Genomic DNA, 23,617 nt, shown 5'->3' with positions numbered 1-23,617 from the left:
CTGACCAGTGCATAAGGGTATTCCATCCTCTGACATTCAAATTCTACTTGTTACTCTTCCACATCTAATCAGATCCTGCCCCCTGTACTGTAATGCATATACTGGCAAAACCCATTAGTTCTGTGTATTTACTCCCCCAGTCTGATTCTTCGTTTCTAGCAAGATACCCTGGCATATGCAGCCAAAGCCACCGCTGCCTTTGAAGACCAGGTGTGTTCCAGGAGAGCAGGCAACGTTCTCCTCACCTCCTCAGCCAGGCTGCTGGGGAGAGAATGGGAATCTCCTCCCATGAAGCCCAAGCCCATGCTCCTCGGAGCTAGGCTGAGTGTCTTGTGATCCAGAGGAGGTAGGGTCCCACCACACACAGGGCAGGCCCACCTCAAAAACCCCCAAAGGGTCATGGAAAAAAAACAGAGGAAGGTCCCTGGGTTATGTCTCTCCCATGTCACCCATGTGCTCTCACCACCACCATTCTGCTTCTGTTTGTATTTAAACATACCCCAGTATGAACAGGCTGTAATGGATTCGTCAGCTCAGTACCTACTAACTTCACCCTTACTCCACCATTCCCAGCACCCACTGGCAGCAAAGGAAGCAGCTGCATCAGAATGTCAGGATTCGGTAATTGTATCTGGTACTTCTGTAAAAGGTATTTGTGAAATGAGGTAATTTATAAAGTGGAAAGTATTTAGAAAATGTTTGAGATAAAGGTATATGGCTCATGAATTCAGGTCATCAAAAAGTCAAAACCATCCTTGCAATAACACCCTTAACAAAATAACTAGAAAACAGACCTGGTGAAAACAAAGGTGTAAGAAGAATATAAGTCACCCAGACACACTATAAAAATGAAGTCTGAAGCACTGCAACAGGCTGTAATCACAAACAGAGTACCCTTTGATACTTCTTTAATTCTAAAGTAGCATTCATTTCCATATACTGTGACATTTCGCAACAGTGGGCTTGGTTTTCCTCATAGAACTGAAAGTATTAAAATATCTTCCAGCTTCAATACTGAAAACTGTATTTTTAGGTCAAAGTGTTACTCTTCAGAGTTTACAACTCTATGCATAGAAAACTGCAAATAAGTACAAGTTCTCTTGCGCTGACAAAGTCCATGCCCATATCCATACTTGTGTACTACTATAAATTTACTCCTCTGCAAAATTCAAGCCCAAGAGATAGAGTTCTATAGAAAAGATATAATTGTTATTTACAGTATCACCCCAAAAACAAAACAGCCTTTTAGAAGTTTTAGAAAGAACTTGCAGCTTCAGGCAGTACTTCAGATTATCAGACACTTGTGTCTAATGCATTCAGCAGTGCAAAACCCAAACTACACCGAATTTGGTGCCACTGGAAAAAAATCAAAACAGAACAAAACCAAAAACATTTCATAGAAGTGAAAATTGAAGGCATTTACAGAGAAATGTCATAAAGAGAACGCTTTGCAAGCTGCTTTCCATCCTCTTCACTATCTTTCATGGTCTCTCTTGTATAGCAAGCCAGAAATTACTTATTTTCTTCTTGATGTTGCAGTGCTTTGGAATGGATCAAATTCATCCTGCAATTTGTAAACAGATATATGTTACTGAACTAGATGAATTTAGAGCCATAGAAAATACAGTCACTTTTAGATTAAACTAGAAAGTCTGGTCATATTACTCCATGTTTTCTGACCGACCTGGGTTTATTGGTTGTGATATGAAAGAGATTATCTATGGATTTAAAGGCCATCAGTCATTCACAAGTGCAAAAAACCCATATATATATATCTATATAATACTTCCTTTCTATATGAAAAAATTAAACAACAAATAAAAGGACACAGCCAAGCACTAGGAGAGATTTACAATTACTTTCTTCCACAGGCAAAATAACCTATTCCACACATGTCAGGAATGACAATGAACTGATTAAGAACTGAAGGGAAAAATAACTGGATATTTTTCTGAGGTCCCTTCTAGCCTTGTATCTGATGATTCTGTACAGATTCTAAGTAAAGCTCGTTGCAATAATCTAGTTCTGTTAGTGAGGGGGGAAAAAAAACAAACAAACAAAATAACCAAAACTATTTTCCTCTGAAATGCTTTATTTAAGTAGCTTAGAACAGTAAGTTACAGGAACTTACATGAAATAAAGGTAAAAAGACACCTCTATTACCATACCTCATCTGACTCAAAATCAACTCCTCTAGATGTCTGGCTTTGTGAACCGCTTTTACCAAGTGAAGGTGTAGACGACAACCTCGAAGCATACAAAAAGAAAAGGCATCAGCATGTTCTTGATTACCAGATATTTCAATAAATTGCCCTTCATCTTAGATTTGGACCACCAATACAGAGATTAACAACAAAGAGAAGTAACATAAATAGAACAACCCAAATTCCCAAACTCTAAAGCTCTGACCTAGCTTACCTCAAGCAGTAGACCAATTTATTGTTAGAGAAAGATCTACCACATTAATAAAGAATAATTAAAAAATAAATAATAATAATAAAAAAAGAAAATAAATTTTCTAAATAGTGATATGACAGTCTTAAAAATCTGGTTTTCCAGACAGTGGATCAGATCCATGGACCTGATGACTGCCAATCAGAGATATATCAGTTATGGTAGTGATCATGAAGTAAACATACCAACCTTAGATTGACTTTAGAAGAAGAAGCAGTAGAAACTGCTTCTACATCAGAGTCATCATCTATAATATCCTGGAAAAGAAATACCATTTATAAAGCTTTTTCACAGAATTTATTCTTACAGTGATAGAGAGCATAGCATTACAGCATAGAACCTTTGGGGGTTTTCCAACTGTATTCCCACTTTGTTATAATATATATGCATATATATATATATATATATACACACACATACATATATATATACACACACACATATATATATATATACACACACATACATATATATATATATACACACACACATATATATATATATATATATGAGACAGGGCTCCAGGCTAGTACTGGACAATGTACAAATACAGCACAAGTTTTGCTCTTCAGATCTTTGATAGTGCAGAATTCACCAAAATACTCACGTACCTACAGTCTGCATCGTAGGCTATGGTCACAAATAAAAAACCCCTGGTCTTTGTTTTTCTCAGACAAACATGATAGCAAGAAAGGGTGCAAAAGGTCTACAACTGACCATGCAGAAACTTGCTGCTGGAGTTTACAGTTTGGGAACATCTCCTGGTTTAAGGCTAATATTTTGACCATATATTTATTATTCAAATCAAAAGACAGCACAATTTTACTCATGCAAAAGTGAACTCTTACCTCAGAGTAAGATTTAGATGAATTCAAGGGATCTGGTTTCAAAGACCTAAAGGCTAGAATAAAACAAATGTAATATTTTTAAAGTGCTCACACAATTACATGCTGATGTTTTATCATTTGTTTTATTTAAGACCTGCACAGCAGGCATTTCCTCTACAAAACAACCTGTAAAACAAACAAGTAAACCCCCACAAATCCAACCCAAAACATAAATTAAGCCTTTGCTAGAGCACGACATCCCAGGGATCTATCACTGCTGTGCAGCAGCAGGTGCTTCCCAGTTCTGCTGAAAAACCTTCAGTAACTTCAGTTAAGAGGAGAAAAATATTATTGTAACTGATATTCCTGTATGTCTGATAGTTTAGATATTTGCTAACATCGATTTATCTGCAGTATTTTAGGTCATTTGCTGTTCAATTTCAAATCTAGGTAATCTGCTAATTAATTTAAAGCTCTACCTTTAGGCAGTTTGTGAAGTCTCATGTATAGATTTGTGAACAGTATTTTTTTCTTTATTGCTCAAGATTAAATGTGCTGTTTCCTCAGAGCCTCTCCCCTCTGGAGCAAGGAAGGGCTACTCTCACACATGTGGTTTAAATCACAGGTAAGTTTCTCTTCCCCATTAAAATCCAGCATTCCCAAAATTTGCTACAACATAAGACTAAATGGATTTGCATTAAAGCTCACAAATGTGTAAACATCAATCAAGTTTAAACTTTGTATCCACTGAGGAATATTCTACATATAATAGATACTGTTAAGTTGCATTCATTCTATGCTTATTCCTTAAGGCTCTGCATACAGTAAGATGTTCCCTATCTCCATGTCTAGACAGAAGTTCCTGACACATTTCATTTTACTCCATGGCAGCAGGATATCACTATTCTGTTCTTCCCCTCCATTTGTCTTTCTCTCATCATTGGTTCTGTTTCATTAGACCCAAAAGAACCTCTCACAGCTGAATTGGACTAATAGAAATAAAGGCAATCTAGGCACTTCATCGTTAAACAAACATCTTCATTACAATCTGAGAAAGCATATTAGAGCTACGAACAAATCAAAGTCCTACCATCCATAATAGACATATTCTTGGCAGGCACAGATAGAGGCTTGTAGGTTCTGCTGCTAGGAGCTGACTCTTGGCCACTGCTTCCTGTAGGGATAATAAACAAAATGCAAATCTGTTCAGTGGTAATTTTATTTTTCCCTTTAGCCGATCATAACTGAGTGGGAAGTCACTTAAAAACCTATATTGTCTACATTACTCACTCACTTTCTAACTCAAACCAAAGCCCTCCTTATGTGCAGAAGAGCTGCTCCAAGTCAAGTGTCCATTGCTCCATAGACACAGCCTCTTCACACGCATGCCCCTGCTCTGATGTGATCACACCAGTACTGCTGCACATTCTCACAGAGCTCGTCTGAAGGCACTAACCAAATCAGTCCCAAGATAACTGCCTTTGTTTCAACTCATCGTGCTCTTAGACCTTTGGGAGTATTACTGAGACAACTCAAAAGAGTATGTTATTGCAAGGTCCCATCTTTTCTTTATATATAATGGAAGTACAACTATAATGGAAGTACAAATCTAATAGAAGTACTGCTACCACTGTAAAGTGCACAATCACACAAAGCCAAGCAGCTATTTGATGCTTTTTGCTTAGGAAACACTCCCCATTTCCTCAGTCCCTAGAAACAATGAAGTCTCTTGTAAATTGCATTAGAGACAATCTGCACCTCTTCTCTATATTGATAAACCTATAGCAGTAACAAAGATTTAGCCATGCACTTCACTGCACACATCTTCCCAATAATGAACCTTTTAAGAGTCTGTTATGTTTCTATAGCTGGGAAGCAAGAAGCAAGACATTTTTGTTTTAACCACCCCATGAAAAAGTGATAAATTCAGCTTTGTAAGACAGCCAACTCTATGTAAGATGATAATAAAAATATCTGAAACGATTTTCTTTCCCCAGTAGTCCTTAAGCACCAGATTTCCAGTTGATAGAAGATTCAGAAGAGAGTAGCCTTTTAAAGAAATAAAAATGAGTCAATAACTGCAGTACAAAGAATGTGAAGCTTTTCTTACCTCTTCTCCTTTGAGACGAACCTCTTGCTGTTGGATTTTGTCCTCTGGCACCTCTTGCCCTACCTCTTGCTCGACCCCTTCCTCGGGTCAGTGTTGCAGGAAAGCCATCATCTGAATCACCACTGCCTTTCATCCCAGTATCCATGGCTTCTTCATCACTGGAGGCTGCGACAAGAACTGCATCCTCAGATCTGTGGGCTCTAGCCCTGGTCACTGCATCCTCAGATCTGTGGGCTCTAGCCCTGGTCATTGCCTGAAATGGAACAATAAGTGCTATTGAAGAAAGACTCTTAAACAATGAAATGCACCATTGTTAAATCCTTGTTGTGATACATAGTTCTAAACCACTGAAGCTTAGAAGACCCAATGCAGTGTTATGGAAGGCAAGGAGGTTTGTCAAAAAACAGGGACAGGATTTAGCCTATTTTAGATGTGTACATACAAAGTAGCTCTGACAACAGAGTGGAGCTAGTTCATATGATACTTTGTCATCCTATGTCAGCTATGTACATGTGCTCAGAGGAGACCCGATCCTCACTGATGACAGTGGATTCTTAAGACTAGTTCATGTGAAGATTTCTCAGATGAGGAGAACTGGATCTCACCCCAGCTGTACTTCTTCCTCAGAATCTTATTCCAGTCACACAGCTTGCAAAGACAAAAGAGCACCAGTACTATCAGGGGCGGCAATTCTCTTTGGAAAGACATGCAATCTAGGTATCAATTTCTGGAAGATCTAAGACTCCCAGATTGCTGATGAGGATAATAATACCTAAAGGCTTACCAACAGAACCAGTTTGTCCCAGTAATATCACTCCATACAGCCCATCCCCATGTCCACTGGTGATGGGATCACATACAGTTTAAGCTGAAAGATCTCTCAAGGCCACCTGTCTGGTTTCACCTCAGTTTAAAGCAAGAACAAGTGAACATTCACATTCACAAATCTGCACAAAAGAGATCTCAAAAGCTTAGGCACACATGATACTAAGGAAGATTTTAGAAAGACTTGCTAATCTTCCCTAGGCAGACAGGCACTTTTTAGCAAGGACAACGTTGAAGTATTGCTAAAAGACTTCATGTGTATGCAGAAGTCACCATTCTATTCTATTCCTCCTCTGTGTTCAAAATTCAAAGCAGTTACCTCACGAACTTCCTCATCCTCTTCTTCAGCATTCTTTTTTCTACTCTCCCTGAATTTTCTCACCTGAATAAAAAAAGAGTTCCCATCAAAATAACAGTTCATTTCACACAATAATCAAAACACAGAAGTGTTAATGAGCACCGAATTGTTACATCAAACACATTTGAGAGGGGCAGAAGAGCACAGGAATAACTCTAGTTTATTCAGAGCCTTTTCATGCTGTCCTGCAGTTTAAGAAACTCACATTCTATGAATTACTGGAGCTACATCACTGGGGAGAAAAAAAGCTTGGGACATGATGAGAAGTAGAAGATTCTGCGTTCAAGAGAAGTAACAGATTTGACAATAGGGAACAGTGAAATACGAGTAAGTGGACAAGGCGTACAGATGAAGAAGCAAGACAGAGAACAACACTGAGAAGAGACAAACGTTGCAATACATGTACAACTAAGAAAGCTCAACTTGACAAGTATGGAAGAAGATATAATGGGTGGACAGTAAGAAAATATTAGTCCAAAAGACAAACAGCCCCCTCAAATGGCACAGAAAGCCTACAGGCACTGATTTTTTACGGTCTCTTTCAACCCCCCATGATTTAAAGCAATCAATCAACAAGAAAATAGCTAGATGCAACCTTCCGCACCAAATTATTCTTTACACAGTGCACAGTTAACAACTTGTCACACAATGCTTGAATATTACAACTGAACGCATGGGCTCATGTGGTAGCTCAACAAGTAGAGAAGTCTCTTAAAGATTACTTGATACACATAAATCAAGTTTGTCTCTGGCAGACCCTGAGCTTCAAGAAGTTAGAAGCTAGTAGAGTCCCCGAAGGATAGGTTTCCTTTATGTTTGCCCTGTTCTTGTACTCTTCCCTGAACCAATATGAAAAACCTAAGAATACAGCATATCTACCATCTTTCTCACAACAGATATACATACAGATCTATGGAGAGTGACAGATCTTTTCTACATATGTATGTGCCTATAAAGTGGGAATCAGTAAAAGCATAACCAACGCCCTGTGTACTTTTCAATACAAGCATTTACACTATGTATCTGAAACTCCATCACCGTATTTACTAACTCCAGAAAACAACTAGAGGCAAGTCACCGCACATGCTCCTCACACAGGGAAATCTACTAAACCAGGTTTGAACACTGTTTATTTTGCTTTCTGTCCTGACCTCTCCTAAAAGATTAACATTAACAGAATTTTACCTCCTCGTCTATTTTCTCTTCCTCTGCAGCAGTGTGCCGCTCCTTAAGAAACCTCTGTGTTTTTTCCAGCTGAAATTTCACCAGTTCTTCTATGGCATCTTTTTCTTCTTTGTCCACAAACTCCTGCACTGCTTCTCCCATTCCTCTTTCAGTTAGAAGCGAAAGCTGTACTTTCTTTAAAATCGGGGGAAAACATTTTGTTAAGAAGCATCTACCAAAGAACACCAGCAATATTCCTGCTGTTTCACATAAATGTTACATTAAAATGGTTCCAAGAACAATAATATGCATTGAAGACTTCAGAGAAAAGCACAGAAATAAGCAAACGTATTACTTTGTATAATATAGTTACAATCCTCTTGCTAGCAACATGCTGTACCTACTTAAGAGTATTTTCAAGACTCAAAAAGGTTTCAGGAACAGTGAAGAAGCTACAGTGCTAATAATTTCTAAAACAGTTTGTCTGAAATGTGTTACTGAGAGATGGTAACCTGTATTCTTTCTTGGCTCCCCTCCCTTTTTTAACTAAAGATCAACCTGTAGAGACATAAAAATGCTATTAAAAACAGGCCCTGAATTATTGCAGATGCTAAATTTTACTGTAGAATTCTGATATTAAAAAATGGCAGTTACAGCACAGAACAAATCATTGTTATAAAGCATGAAGAGCTATGATGCAGAAGTCCACCCTATTGAATTGCAATCCTGTAAGTACCAACAGTTCTCATGAATCCATCAAGTGAAATGGCCTTTATCAAGATACTCTATTACTAGGGACATTAATTAGTAAAAGTAGTAGATGCTACTCGTGCTGTTTTACAGCTATTCTCTTCTCTACCCTACCTGCTTTCCCAATACAGTATTTTTGGCAAGATGATGTAACTTGGGTACCTTTACCTCAGGAATCCTTGCTCTAATGGCTTCTGAATACTATGCTTGATCAATAGGACAAGGGATAATGGGTTCAAACTTATAGGAAACTCAGGTTAGATATAAGGAAGAAGTTCTTTACTTTGAGGGTGGTGAGGCACTGGAACAGGTTGCCCAGAGAAGTGGTAAATGCTCCATCCCCTGGCAGTGTTCAAGGCCAGGCTGGACAGAGCCATGGCTGACATGGTCTAGTGTGAGGTGTCCCTGCCCAAGGCAGGGGGGTTGGAACTGGATGATCTTAAGGTCCTTTCCAACCCAAACCATTCTGTGATTCTATCATCTGTATCAAATATTTGGGCATCTGACTCACTAATTTATTGTTGTTTTTTTTTTTACCTCTGAGATGTTACTGTTCTGGTATTGAAAAGGGAAATAAATTGGGTTTAATGGAAGGGTAGGGAGATGGCAAGCTACTGGAGGGGGCTCTCTTCTTTCTTCCTCTGCTTTAAATAAAATATAGAATTGAACTATGTCAAAATATATTGCGAAGTAACAGGTTACTCCAAGTCAGCTGGTAATAGTAAATGGTATAGTCTCGCATTGACCCTATAGAAAATTCAGGTAGTTTCTTATTCAGAGTATGCTGCCTCCTATTTTCCTCCTGTAAGAACATAACATGTCATTTAGTACAGGGCAGACGCTGCCAAGTTCACATGAAGTGTTACCATAATGTTCTCAAATCAGCATGTGTTCACATACCCTATACAACCTACACACACAACAGTTGTCAACTCAAGACAAATACTTCATACAGGAACTCACATATGATATAAATCCACTTTTTGGTGAATGTCAGTCTTTTCATGGCACATCATTTCCATTAAGAAAGAAAAAAAAAAAGAAAGAAAAAGATTATACTCCATTAAAAAACAAATCAGAAAAGGTGGACAGATACCTTCTCCGCTGTCTGAAAATACTGCTTCACAAGGTCTTCCACCCTCAGTGTCATCCCATCAGAAGGTCTGCTAACCAGATTCCCAAAATTAAGATCATTGTCTAGAATAGAAAAGCACAGCAGCACTGTCACCCACATTTGTAGCTTTTATCATCCCACTGACAGGAATAGGAAAAAAAGATTAATATAGGCCTCAAGAACTGTGGTCCCTGTTTATGTAAAGGATTTTTGTACTAACTGTGGAGTCTATTTGGAAACACAGGTGAACAGATGCAATAACTGTACAAGACAACTCTATCACTAGCAAAGTGTTCTTCTAACTCCCAAGTGTCTGGAATTACAAATTTAACACTATGTCCTGAAGGTTACTATAACTGTACTCTAGAAGTTCACAAATGGAAGAAAATCAAAGGACCCATAAAATCACAAGGCTTTTTTCATACATGACTCCGTTACTAGGGAAGAAGTTTTCCTCCAAAACACATTGACTGATTTTTAGTGGAAAGTGCTCACGGATCATAATGGCTGTCCCCCATTCTCAGGCAGCAAGGTAGGAATGACAGAAAATAAAGGGGTAATCAAGTGAGATTACCACAAACCATGCAGAGTAATCTGAATTGACTACAGATTGCTTCCAGACATCTGCCATACACAAACCATTGCTTTGTTACATAAGCAGCTACAACAAAAAGCAGCTTGATGAGAAGCTCAACATGACCCAGCAGTGTGCGCTTGCAGCCCAGAAACCAACCATGCCCTGGGCTGCATTAAAAGGAGTGTGACCAGCAGGTCGAGGTGAGCCTGCCCCTCTACTCTGCTCTCGTGAGACCCCACCTGCTGTCCTGCATTCAGCTCTGAGGCCCCAACATAAGAAGGACATGAAGCTATTGGAATGAGTCCAGAGGAAGGCACAAAGACGATCAAAGGGATGGGGCACCTCTGCTATGGAGACAGGCTGAGAGAGCTGGGCTTGCTCAGCTCAGACTGGAGAAGAGAAGGCTCTGGAGAGAAAACCTTAGAGCAGCTTCAAGTACCTAAAGGGGCTGACAAGAAATCTGGAGAGGGCCTTTTGACAAGGGCATGCAGGGATAGGACAAGGGGGAATGGCTTTAAACTGAAAGAGGGGAGATTTACATTAGATATTAGGAAAAAATTCTTCACTATGAGGGTGGTGAGACACTGGCACAGGTTATCCAGAGAAACTGTGGCTGCCCAGTCCCTGGCAGTGCTCAAGGCCAGGTTGGACGGGGCTTGGAGCAACCTGCTCTAAGTGGAAGGTGTTCCTCCCCATGGCAGGGGGTTGGAATGAGATGTTCTCTAAGGTCCCTTCCAACCCAAATTATTCTATGATGCTAAAAGGAACAATAACAACTTCTGAACTCATGAAGTCTTAACATCACCTGTACTGAACCACAGCTTTATGAACACATGTACTGAAAATTCTGACTGATTTATTAGCCACATCCCTTCTAGAGGATGTCTAATAAAACAATGCAAGAACCAAGATAATATTTTTACATTCCCTTCCTGAAGCAGAGATGCACATGCAGTGGAAAGTTAAAGGAATGTTAAAATGCATTGATGAAATGTGATAACAGCAGTACCTACGTTGTATTCTGAAATGTTAATGAGATTACACAACTACTAAATAAACCAAAGCAAAATAAGATCATAAAGTATAATTAAAAAAAAAACACTAAAAGCATTTTTTATTCATGAAACAGGTTTTGAACTCCATAAAAATGACCATGTACGTAAAAACTGTCAATGGAATTGGAGTACTTATAATGTGCTAATGTGAAATATTAACAGTTCTTTAGCACAGTCTGTTCTTGTGCAAGCTGCATCTTCATTAGCAACTATTATAAATCCAGTATTTGGGCAACATCTGTTAGAATCATAGAATCATAGAATAGTTAGGGTTGGAAAGGACCTTAAGATCATCTAGTTCCAAACCCCCTCCCATGGGCAGGGACACCTATCACCCAAGGCTTCCTCCAACCTGGCCTTGAACGCTGCCAGGGATGGAGCATTTGCCACTTCTCTGGGCAACCCATTCCAGTGCCTCACCACCCTTACAGTAAAGAACTTCTTCCTTATATTCAATCTAAACTTCCCCTGTTTAAGTTTTAACCTGTTACCCCTTGTCCTGTCACTACAGTCTCTAATGAAGAGTCCCTCCTCAGCACCCCTATAGGCCCCCTTCAGATACTGGAAGGCTGCTATGAGGTCTCCACGCAGCCTTCTCTTCTCCAGGCTGAACAGCCCCAACTTTCTCAGCCTTTGCCCAATTATCCATTTATGAAAAATTCTAGGCAGTAAGGAATGCTGCAACAGTAACAGCTATTATTTGTTTTGCACAAATGTTTGAATAGAGCCATACCTGGAACAGACAAGCCAAGAACATCTCAGACATGTAATGAAATAGGGCAGACAAAATCCTGTCCTACATTCAGATGTGGGTTTTTCTGAATATACAAACAACTCTCAAGCCCACCCTCTCAATGACTATTTTAGGAATAAACAAATTAATGACTACAGCAATGAAATAAAAGAAAAAACAAAGGGGGAAATGCACAACACCCCTTTCTTTTCCTGCAGTGTCCAAACACAACACTCCTCATTCTGAGAGGTCTCAGGAGCGAGATGTTTAACACCTTTCATGGTAATTACCACAGAATCATGGAGTAACTCAGTCTGGCAGGGGCCTATGTGTGTTACCATAAGCAATACATTATGGTCTAAGGCCAAAGAATTATTTATAAATAGCTATCAGAAGATGCTGTGCTAAATACAAGAATTTTAGACAAACCCAGAAATAGAGCAGAAATACCTGTGCAATATATACTCTTAAATAAGACTCTGCATCCTTATTTCTCCTATAACACACTAGATGGTAGACACCAAGCCTTTGCAAGTGCTGGGTTACAAAATAACATTAGAATGAAAACCTAAGCAACCCAATGATTCCTAACTGTTGTGGTTTAAGCCCAGCCAGTAACTCAGAACCATGCAGCTGCTCACTCACTCTCCCCATCTTGTTCCTCCCCCCTGTCCCGAAGGGATGGGGAGGAGAATCGAAAGAATGCAACTCCCACGGGATGAGATAAGCACAGCCCAGGAACTAAGGTGTAATACAAAACTACTTCTGCTACCACCAATAGTAATGATAAGGGAAATAACAAGGGGAGAGAATACAATTGCTCACCACCTGCCAACCATTACCCAGCCTGACCCAAGCAGCTATCTGGGCCTTACAACTAACTCCCCCCAGTTTATATACTGGGCACAACATGGTGTGGTAGGGAATACCTCTTTGGAAAGTTTGGGTCAGGTGTCCTGTCTCTGCTTCCTCCCAGCTTCCCCTCCTCCCTGGCAGGGCATAAGACTGTGAAAATCCTTGGTCAGAGTAAATATTACTTAGCAAGAACTAAAAACATCGGTGTTATCAGCAGTGTTCCCACGCTGAAAGTCAAAAATCACAGCACCAGCTACTAAGGAGAAAAATGACTGCTACTGCTGAACCCAGGACACTTCCTTTATAATTACCATTTTTTGCTTTCTGTTCACGATGCCTGAAGAAATGTATGATGTCTTTTGGGTTAGCCACCCTATCCATGTACTTCTGGCTAAACCGATGGACATTGAATGGTTCAAAGCCACCTGCATAATCTACCTAAGAGAGAAAAGGAAAAATTTAGATATGAAATTAACAGAAATAGAGAAGCCACACAAGTGTCCCTGGCCATGATCAGGGGGTTAGAACTAGATGATCTTTGAAGTCTTTTCCAACACAAACCATTTTAAGATTGTATGAAGATGGGTTTATTACCCTTCAAAGGAAAAGTGAAAAACAAGCCAACCTAAAATTAATGCTTTACCATACTATGCAGAATAGTTAACGGATAATAACAACAACAATAATAATAATAAAAAACAGTTTCATTTATGGAAACCTTCAGGAAGGCTTCCATAAATTATACCAGCAGTCTAATGCTCAGACCAGCACTGACATACACTTATGACCAGTCTCATCCTTTACCATGGAATACTCGTTGTACCACAGGTAAATGGAGTCATGGTATGAAGATGGTTTATATTTGCCTGTACACAGTAAGACATTTAATATATTATGTGTTTATGCTAGAGCACGACTATGCTTTGAAGCTCAGTGACTTCTCAAACCAAAGCAATCCAGAGTGAAAAATTACTTACACGTAATCGTATGAGAGGCTTCCCTGGCTGGCGTGGATTGCCCAGGCGCTCTCGTTCTGCATTGTCTAGCATCATCTCAACCTGTGAAACAGAATTAGAACTTCAGTTCCCCTTTGTTCTCTTACAGATGTATGAAACCTTCAAACATAGCTTAAAATACATCCACAGCTGCAGGGGAGCTATGAAAATGAAGTGCTATAGGATGTGCTCTCATTCCTGAACAACCCACAGCTGGATTCAACCAAAACCCGTAAGAATGAGTGGAGTCATAATAAAAAGCTTATTTTTCAGCTATAGTGTAGTACAGCAGTACCTACATCAGTAAACACTCAGCATTTTACTTTATAAGCATTATACTTTGCTATATTTCTAGTTCCAGGGAAAAGCAGAAAGGGACTTGTACAAAAGAACTTATATCAATTAATAAACCTGCTTCGTTACTTCTGCCCCTTCAGGCTGCACAGCCCAGCTCCCAGGATTTAGGTGCATGCATTTACGCTGATTCCAAAGTGCACATCCAACAGTGCCCCAGTCTTATGTGGGAGTTTTCATACAAAGATGATATGGAGCCCCATAAAGCAGTTACAGCCTACTTCGATGAGTCATCCCAGCCAAGGAATCTGGAAGCCAAGACTGCAGTGAATGGCATGGAATTAGCTTCCTGTGGAAACACAGCCTAAGTTCTTTTCAAGTAATTGGAGAAAGACACAAGATTCCTCATTTTTAGCTCAAAGCCAGTCACAGATTCCATTCCCTGTCCATACACTGTTGTCCATATACTGTTAGCATTACAAGTTACCTTTTCCATGCAGAATGCTTGTATTGCCTGAGTTACTTTTGGATTGTCAGGATTAAAGAGATCTGGATGATCAGCTAGAACAATATCCTCCATGTAGAAAGTCCGCACTGTCTCCAGAGCAATCTTCTGCATTTTCATTTTTTTCCCTCTAACATGCAGCAAGCCAATGTGTCTAGAAGGAGAAAGGAAGGAAACAAGTAACTTCCTACAAAATTAATATCAGAGATCTATGGATTAAAAAACTGGTTCCAATTTATGTTTACTTTTCAGGGACAAAAGTTAAAAAGCTATAGGAAATTCCTGAATCTCTATTTCAGGGTTGGCCCTGCCAAACTTTAGTTCTATTATATTTAATTATCCTTGCTCCATACACAGCACATGAGCACAGTTCCTTGTATGCCAATTTATCAGGGTGCAACTGCTCAGGTAAATTCCATTTGCTTCAGATGTTAGGCTTAATCCTAAGTAAAGCAAAAGTTATTCTAGGCACTGATTCTATCTACTTAATTTGTTCTATCACACTCTGAAGCTAATCCACATTCTAACACAAATCCTTTCATACTTAATAGAAGTATTTTTCCTTTTTCAAACACAATACATCACAGACATAAGGCAAGGGATAAATAAGAACAAGAAAATATCACACACTTTTTCACAGCTTCTCCAGGGGAAAGAGATGTCACCACTGAACTTCCTGGCTGAGAAACATAGAAATGTTGCTGTTGATTTTGGCATGGAGCTATTTTGCACTCATGTTCATGACCCCACACAACAAGATTAATAAAGTCATCTAAAAACTGCTCTGGGATGTAGTTGGTAGCTCCATGTTTGCTCCTGTTCAAGAAAAGAGAAAAATAATTAGAATGTGCAGCAAGTGAGCAAGGGGGGAGTGAAGCAGGAGACAAACTCAGGGAGATTTAAAGTGATACAGAAACTCCAGCAAAAACACCTGAAGTACATGTCACATCAGTTACTCTCCACATTTATTCCTTACACAATTGTTTAAAGAGTTTAGTTAAAGAGCTCATTGTTTTCTGCTCCCTTTTATTCAGATCTCCCTTTTTTTCTTACTTTACTTGCAAGGCTTTAGGGTTTTTTTTCCCCTACGAATGCTTTTATAGCACCTCATGGTGTTTTTAATGGTGGGGTAAAAAACACTGAATTAAACAGATATGGGAGATACCACCCCCCCATCCCTTTCCAGAAGGCAGAGGAGATGAAAGAGTAGTGAGCTCATTTAACCTACTGGACAGAGATCATTACTCAGGGTTATCTGAACTGTATTTGTTTACTCCTGCCTCTCTGCTACTCTCCCATGAGGAATGCACCCCTTGAGGAAAAACTGTAAGAATGCATTTGGAAAATAACTCTACCTGTTCCTACTACCACTGCTGGAAGTGTGTAAGCAGAAAGAGCACATGCCACCTATCCTGGATTCAAACTGTAAAGTCTAGCAGTGTAAGGGAAGATACAGTAGTCCTCAAATCATAGTCCAAACAAGGACAGAAAACACTATATGAAGTTTAATGCTTTCAGCTCTAAGACAAGACTTTATTATATACATATTACACTACAAACCTTCCACTGCCCCTAACTATAAAAGTTTGGGAAGAGATTTCCCAAAATTCTTAAATTCATTTATTCCAACACTTTTCCTTTCTGATTCTTTTGTAAAGAACTGTAAAACAATGCTTGCATTTGGGAAAATCCAAAGAAACAAGCTACTCACAAGAACCAGCAACTAGTACAGCTGGCCTCCTCACCTATCCTTTTCAAGACAGTTTAATGAAGTAACACAGTAAGTTCAGAAGTCACCCTAATTCATTCAATACTGTTACCTATTTTGATGAATCACAAACAAGTTAAACCAACTATCTTCATCTTCCTTTGGTCTCAGCATGGTTACTTGTTTATTAACAAACATACGATACAACCTCTCATCTGGAATAGCCCCTGGAGTGGACAAAACAAAACACTAAATTATCTTTGTGTGGTAAACTAACTATTTGATAGCACTTTTATTAGTGGCTCAATTAAAAAGAGCATAAAGAACACAACTTTGTGCCAAGATCAGATCTTCATTTTCATGACCATGAGTCTAATTATGAACCTAAACATATCAAAGCATAACTTGGCTATTTTACTAGATAGGCTTCTAAACATTAGACATTTTAACATAAAATACATCTTTAAACAACTGCTAAAAGCAGCTTCATTACCTGCCTCTGGTTTGAGACCTCTTGCCAGCATTCTGTGCCGAACAACTGACTAGGGACAGAATAAAAGTCATACAAGAGGTGTTTTGTTCCTTGTTGACAGAGTAAGAAGTATATTTGGTTGCACAGTGGAGTCCAAAACCACATAATACTGAGCAGAGATGGACTTCCTAAGCATACTTTGAAATTCTCTACTGAACAAGTCATGAATTATGCAAAGTCTGTGCTTTCCCACACAGCAGTATTTCTGAACTGTGTGTGACTGATTAATTCCTTGATGTTTTTAACAAAGAAAAAACAAACCAACCAACCATCCATAACCAGGGTTGATGATGCATCTCAATAAAATACCATATGGAGTTTACATACGTTGTATGAGAACAAGTGCTCTCTAAACCAGAGAAAGTCAAGAGGGTATATAATCCTGGCACAAACTCAAAGGAACATCTCAAGCATTTTCATGCAGCAACACCTGTGCTTTAGAAAGCTTCTGCATTTCCCAGTAATGATTTTGGATATTAAAATTCAAATGCTTTTGAAAACCTTTATATTTTGGTATTAGCACTCTCACTACCAACCCTTAGGACATCCAGCAAACTTTTAGAGCTCAGGCAGTTTATGTTTTTAAATATAACCAAAATGACAGGTGAACACACAGTGCTTACGTTTTACTTAAGCAGGAGGAAGTAAGATTAACGCAACAGTAAGAATTTAAAAGTGTGACTGCCTGACTCAAAACACATGCACTATCTCTGGCTAACTTAAGCATTGTTCATTTAAGATCAATAGAAATACAGAAATAAAGTTACTGATTTATTTTAAATTACATAAAAAAAAAAACAAACAAAAAACAAACCAATGACACAGAGGAAAAAACCTGTCAACAAGTGTCAATGCAGCAGGAGGAGAACCCTAACACTGTCACAGAGCTGATGTTTTCATTTAGTGCTACTTAGACCTTCATGCTTGTTGCAGTGCTGTATGTTTTTTCCAACCTAATTTAGACTTACTGAACTCCAGTGATACATGAACAGTCTGGCCACAGTCTGGCAGGCTGATACTTACCCAAGCCATACAGAGCAATTTTTGTTCTACCCTTACGCAGCAAAATGGGACTAATATCTATTTTCTCCACAGAAGCTGAACGTCCAAAGTGATTCAGCAATCCTGCACAGCTTAAAATATCCAATGCGCACAGTGCATCTGCCTGTAGAAAATATCAAGAAACAATATAAAAGCTTTGAACAGAACACTTAGTCTTCAAAGTCTAAATGAAACAGTCCCAAAAGGGAGAGAGAATATCTTCCCTTAAGTAACTTCTGCAGTTGAAAACCCCACCACATACACTGACTTTTTTTTTAGTACTCACAGATAGAGATGCAAACCCCTTTTCCTTACAAGTCTTACTTAATTAGAACAACTTGAAATTAAACATTAAATCATTAAAAAAAAACAAAACAAAAATCTCCAAACAACTATAGCTCATCCAGTTCTAAGCCCCTGCCCACAGGCAGGGACGCCTTCTACTAGACCAGGTTGCTCCAAGCCCCATCCAACATGGCCTTGAACACTGCCAGGGATGGAACTCATATGGTTCCCTTAACCTCTTTCCATTCTCTTTTTTCATGTCATATTTGAGTTGCATATCTTTAGCAATTCTGTTAATTAGTGACAACATAGTATTTATCTGGAGAGTGGAGCAAATCATAGAATCATAGAATAGTTACGGCTGGAAAGGACCTGAAGATCATCTAGTTCCAACCCTCCTGCCATGGGCAGGGACACCTTACGCTAAATCATATCACCCAAGGCCTCGTCCAACCTGGTCTTGAACACTGCCAGGGATCAGGTGGTTCTCCAAGAACTGTGGTTTTTCACATCTCTATTTCCAGAATATTATTTTTGCAATATAACAGTAGAGTACAATTATAATTACCCCTGTGGGATCATCATGATTGCCATGAATACTAAACACCGGAATAGAAATGTTGAGATTTTGATCCTGATAGTTCACCCATGGAAACCTGCACAAGGAAAAAAAAAAAAAACCAAACTTAAACGCTATCTGCAAATCTGGGGACAGCTCCCAATATTCTCTTCAAACAAACATCATCTCAAATACATCACAACAGAAGCACAAATAAGCACTAAGTGGCTATGAATAAGTTTCAGCTGCACAGTGTAAGAACGTTCTTACTCATGGCCTGGAACAGCACTTCCCACTGGGAACAGTGTAATAAAAGATGCTATTTAGAGCAAGCCTGTGAAAAAAGTTGTACAACATGCAGTGTAGTACATGCAAGAGCAGCAGATTGGGCTGTGCAACCAGTGTTTACACACAAAGAACTCTGCTGATTTACCACAGTGATTCACAGATACTGGTTTACTTGCACTGCACTTGCAGGTCAGAAATGATACATTACACGAATGTAACCAATGTCACAACACGCTCACAGGCTTCTCAAAAAATGGTGTCTGCTCCTTTATAGACTTAGATTACAGAAGATGATAGGTGAAGTCATCCTGTGCACTGTTCCAAACAAACATCACAGTTCCAGACACAGATGATTTAAATCACAAAAAAACCAACATGCCTATGAGGGATGCAAACCAAACCTCACAAAGATTACAAAAGATACTTACATGCTGTTATAAAAATTAACAGCCTGATCACTCAGTATTTCAAACTGAACAGGACGATCCCCCATGCAGTATTTTCTCAGTGACTCCAAACAAGCATGTACTGCTTTCCTGGAAGGTTTGTTGTCATGGAAAAGGTCCCCACCTAATAAAACAAAGTCCACCTGTATGTAACAAAAAGCTTTATTATTTTAATACAACATTTTGTATTGCCTTGGAAGAATTCTAAGCAAGTAGTTTAAGTCATTTTGTCTAAAAAGTTCCACGTATCTCCTCATATCTGGACTTTTAGGTAGAACAAGGTGGTAATTGCAGACACGGTATATCATTTCCTCATGAAACGAACATTAAGTGAAATTACTCATTACATCAAAACAAAACCCAAAGAGACCCATTTATGAAGAGCTACAGGAGAAAACAGCTGACAGTACTAAAACCAAAACGAAAAACCAGTGAAGTGTCTAATACGGGTCTCTGGATTGGCTCCTCAGCATTTGCTTTGACAGGCATGAAGACATACATTATCTTTTCATTGCTGTGGTACCTAGTGGGAAGAAAACAGTAGCTAATCATAGAATAGTTAGGGTTGGAAAAGACCTTAAGATCATCCAGTTCCAACTGGATGTCCTGTCCCACGGAGCAAGGTAGTTTGCTACCCACGGACAGGAACACCTCACACTAAGCCATGTCACCCAAGACTCCATCCAACCTGGCCTTGAACATCGTCAGGGATGGAGCATTCATAACATCCTTGGACAACCCATCCCAGTGCCTCAGCACCCTCACAGTAAAGAACTTCTTCCTTGCATCTAATCTAAACTTCCCCTGTTTAAGTTTGAACCGATTACCCCTTGTCCTATCACTACAGTCCCTAATGAAGAGTCCCTCCCCTTCAGATACTGGAAGGCTGCTATGAGGTCTCCACGCAGCCTTCTCTTCTCCAGGCTGAACAGCCCCAACTTTCTCAGCCTATCTTCATATGGGAGGTGCTCAAGTCCCCTTATCATCCTCAAGGCCCTCCTCTGGACTTGCCACATTACTTTGAGAAGGTACTAGTTGCAGTGACTGCATATATATTTAGCTTTTGAAGAAACATTAGAAAACAAACAAACAAAATCCATTGTCATAAAAATTACAAATACTTTAAGTCAGAAGCACTGAATCCTTTAAAATAGAACCATAGAATCATTTAGGTTGGAAAAAGCTTTAAGATTATCAACTCCAACCATTACCCTAACACTGTCAAGTCCACCCCTAAGTGCCACATCTACATCTGTCTTTTAAATACCTCCAGGGATGGAGACTCAACCACTCCCCTGGGGAGCCTGTTCCAATGCCTGACAACCCTTCCAGTCAAGAAATTCTTCCTAATATCTAAACTAAGCCTCTCCTGGTGCAACTTGAGATCACTTCCTCTTGTCCTATCATTTGTTACTTGAGAGACTGACACCTCACTACAACCCCCTTTCAGGTACTTGTAGAGAGTGGTGAGGTCTCCCCTAAGCCTCCTTTTCTCCAGTTTCCAAAGAACTGGGGTGAGTGAGCAACTGGGACTTCTGTTCTTGTCAGGAGGAAGTCTCCTGTGACAATGACCCATCTTTTTTTTTTGTGGAAGCAGTTTTGATGCAGGGTGGAAGTCGGCTTAAACTTGGTGACACCTCCAAGCCAGAGGAACCATCGTCCTTTCTGAACATCGTCATTACTGTTGCATACCACTTGCAGAGCCTCACACCTATTGTGGAAAAGCACTCACAGGAAGTTGGGGTAGGCACAAAATATGCGACGGCTGTGCATGTCACATGGGTGACATGGTTTAGTGTAGGTGTCCCTGCCCATGGCAGGGGGGTTGAAACTAGATGATCTTAAGGTCCTTTCCAACCCTAACTATTCTATGATTCTATGTTGCTATTGCCCTAATTGCTATTGTCACTATGTTCAGAAGACAGGAGGAGAGAGGACAGGGAATCCTCCATGTCATGTGTCCTGTCTGCCTGTCAGGCCTGTCTCAGGGCAGGCCAGGGTGTGATTCCAGCAGTCTGTCCCACCCTCACATTCCCTAATACTCCTCACTCTACTCAGCTCCTCCCAGAGCTCTCTCTGTCCCTAAGCAGAGGGGTTCCTCTCCATGGGCACACCCCCAACAGCTCTGCTCACTGCTGCCATCCCACACTGGCACAAGAGCAGGGCACAGCCTGCAGCCAGACACCTGGGTGGCAGCCTGTTCCCACCAGAGCTGTCTGTGCAGCTGCATCAGTCACGGTGTGTGCAAAGCTTGGAGAGACCATGGCTTTCTGCCAGCTGAACACCATCACCCTCTGGTGAAGCTACAGAGCTTCAGCCCCTTCTTGCATGAACTGCTGCATCACACCCTGTTTGCCCACCCTACTGGTGGCACTCCTGGTTGCTAGCATTCCCCAGGGCAATCTGAAAACACTGGGTTATAATTCATTAAGAAAGCTCTCACACAGGAATAGGCACTCCTTATACTACAACTGAAAGTAAGTGGTTGCAATCAATAGCAAATTAAATTACAAAAGTCTTACTAAAGATCACACACCAGGCTGAAACTTTATAGCTTCTGGCAGATTGGAACATGCTTTCTACTGTCTCACTATCAAAGCAGTACTCACTTCATTTTTTTGAGCATGGTCCAGAATTTCATTAAAAGTCACAAACGTGTCATTTCCACGCACTGGGTCCTTCTCCATATAGCCAAGATGGATATCAGTAGCAATAAGTATTTTAAAGGTATCTTCATCATCCCTGAGTAAGACAAGAAAATTTGTGTTAGAAAGCAATATACTTATTAATTTCAACCCAGATTTTAGTAACAGAAGTTGTTCTGCTTAAAATCATTAAGTACACAATTTTTTGATAAAACTCTATCAAAATAAATCCTGTAATATTCTCAAAACATTTCACTACTTTCATTGCAAACAACACTTCACCAAACCAACCAAATTCAGTTATTCCAATCATCACACTTTAACAAAGGGCTGCAACCATCTCTCTGAAGTGTCTAACAAAGCCTAAGGAATCATTTGCATGTTTTCTGCCCTTAAAAAGACTCAGTGAACAAACATTCAGTTTCTCTCTTTGCACTAGCAATCTACCTTTATATGAAAGCAAATATGATGACCATAAGGACCTGGATGAAAACACAAATCTCATTCCAAATATACAGAAAACTTTCTATTTTATATGTCAGAGCTGCAGACAACAGGAGCTTACTGTGAGTTGATGGTACTCATCTTCGTACCAAGACTCTTCATGAAAAGGCTCAGGACAGTGCTTAGTAAGTCAGGTCAGAAAGCAAGCTTCCATCTTCATAGATGCTAGAAAGAGCCTAAGAGACAAAAAAGGGAGGGCATGATGAGCCGAGCGCTCAGTTACCCAGTCTTTGACTGGGAATTACCGTTGCAAAAGAACTCAAGGTAAAGGAGGCCCGTGCTTGGTTTAGCCGTTCCCTACCGCACAAGACACATGGTACTCGCGGGGTGCCACCAGCACTCTCACACCGGCCACCCGGTCGTGGCGCGCTACTCCTCACACTGCCCCGAGTAGAAAGGCCGCCCGGAAACATGCAAGGAACGGGCAACTTCCCGAGAACGGCCGCAAAGCCGTGACTGGGCAGGGGGCAGGGCGGGAGCGCACCGGTTCGAGCACGACCGCCATCGGGTTCGGCACCGACGCAGGCAGGGACGGCGGCCCAGGAGCGCAGGGCAGAAACCAGTGCAGGAACCGCAGCGGAGCACTGCCCGCAATCCCTCCGCCAGAAACCGGGGCCCGACCTGGCCCATCCCTCACCTCCGGGCCTAGCACGGCCATCGGCCGCCCAGCACGGTTTCCATGGCGCCCCGCCCGAAGCGCACACACACACCCGTACCTCCCTCCTCTCGCGCGCCGCCACCACGAAGGCCAATCCCGGCACCAGTTGGCGATACGTCACGTCCGGTGGTGTCTAGGCCGCCAGCCGGCACGGCCCGGAAGAACTCGTGGGGCTGGCGGTGGCCCCGCCCCCGGAGCGCAGTGGCAGAGGCGGCCGCAGGTGCGTTAGCCCAGGCGGTGGGCCGCGATCGAAGCTAAGCAGGGCCGGGAGCGGGGCGAGCGTGGATGGGACACGGGAGATACGTACGGCATGTGTGGGGCTTGGGTCGCGGGGG

At 40.6% G+C, this 23,617-nt stretch overlaps 1 protein-coding gene across 2 annotated transcripts; it reads right to left on the bottom strand.

Annotated features, from left to right (window-relative positions):
• Positions 1 to 1,182: 1,182 nt before the first annotated feature.
• On the bottom strand, positions 1,183 to 23,280 carry MRE11 (MRE11 homolog, double strand break repair nuclease). 2 transcript variants are annotated; one of them, XM_061457876.1, is made up of 20 exons: positions 23,262 to 23,280; positions 22,686 to 22,800; positions 22,085 to 22,217; positions 19,458 to 19,618; positions 18,751 to 18,838; positions 17,880 to 18,021; positions 16,437 to 16,551; positions 15,247 to 15,432; positions 14,599 to 14,770; positions 13,800 to 13,880; positions 13,134 to 13,260; positions 9,585 to 9,685; positions 7,760 to 7,933; positions 6,536 to 6,598; positions 5,392 to 5,644; positions 4,372 to 4,455; positions 3,303 to 3,355; positions 2,644 to 2,711; positions 2,169 to 2,247; positions 1,183 to 1,564 (listed from the first exon to the last, which is right to left on the bottom strand). In XM_061457876.1, the coding sequence occupies exons 2-20, from the start codon at positions 22,724 to 22,726 to the stop codon at positions 1,517 to 1,519; spliced, it is 2,169 nt and encodes a 722-aa protein (XP_061313860.1). In that variant the 5' UTR covers positions 22,727 to 22,800; positions 23,262 to 23,280; the 3' UTR covers positions 1,183 to 1,516. The 2 variants fall into 2 exon arrangements, with proteins under 2 accessions (XP_061313860.1, XP_061313861.1); XM_061457877.1 differs by having other exon boundaries at positions 19,458 to 19,599.
• Positions 23,281 to 23,617: the final 337 nt, after the last annotated feature.

Source organism: Pezoporus flaviventris, unplaced genomic scaffold (genome assembly GCF_033815535.1).
Source record: "Pezoporus flaviventris isolate CSIRO_AGI_PZ_B2104156 unplaced genomic scaffold, CSIRO_AGI_Pfla_v1 ptg000025l, whole genome shotgun sequence".
Lineage (NCBI taxonomy): Eukaryota > Metazoa > Chordata > Aves > Psittaciformes > Psittacidae > Pezoporus > Pezoporus flaviventris.
Note: the sequence above shows the minus strand (reverse complement) of the source record. Positions and strands in the feature narration are given on the sequence as shown.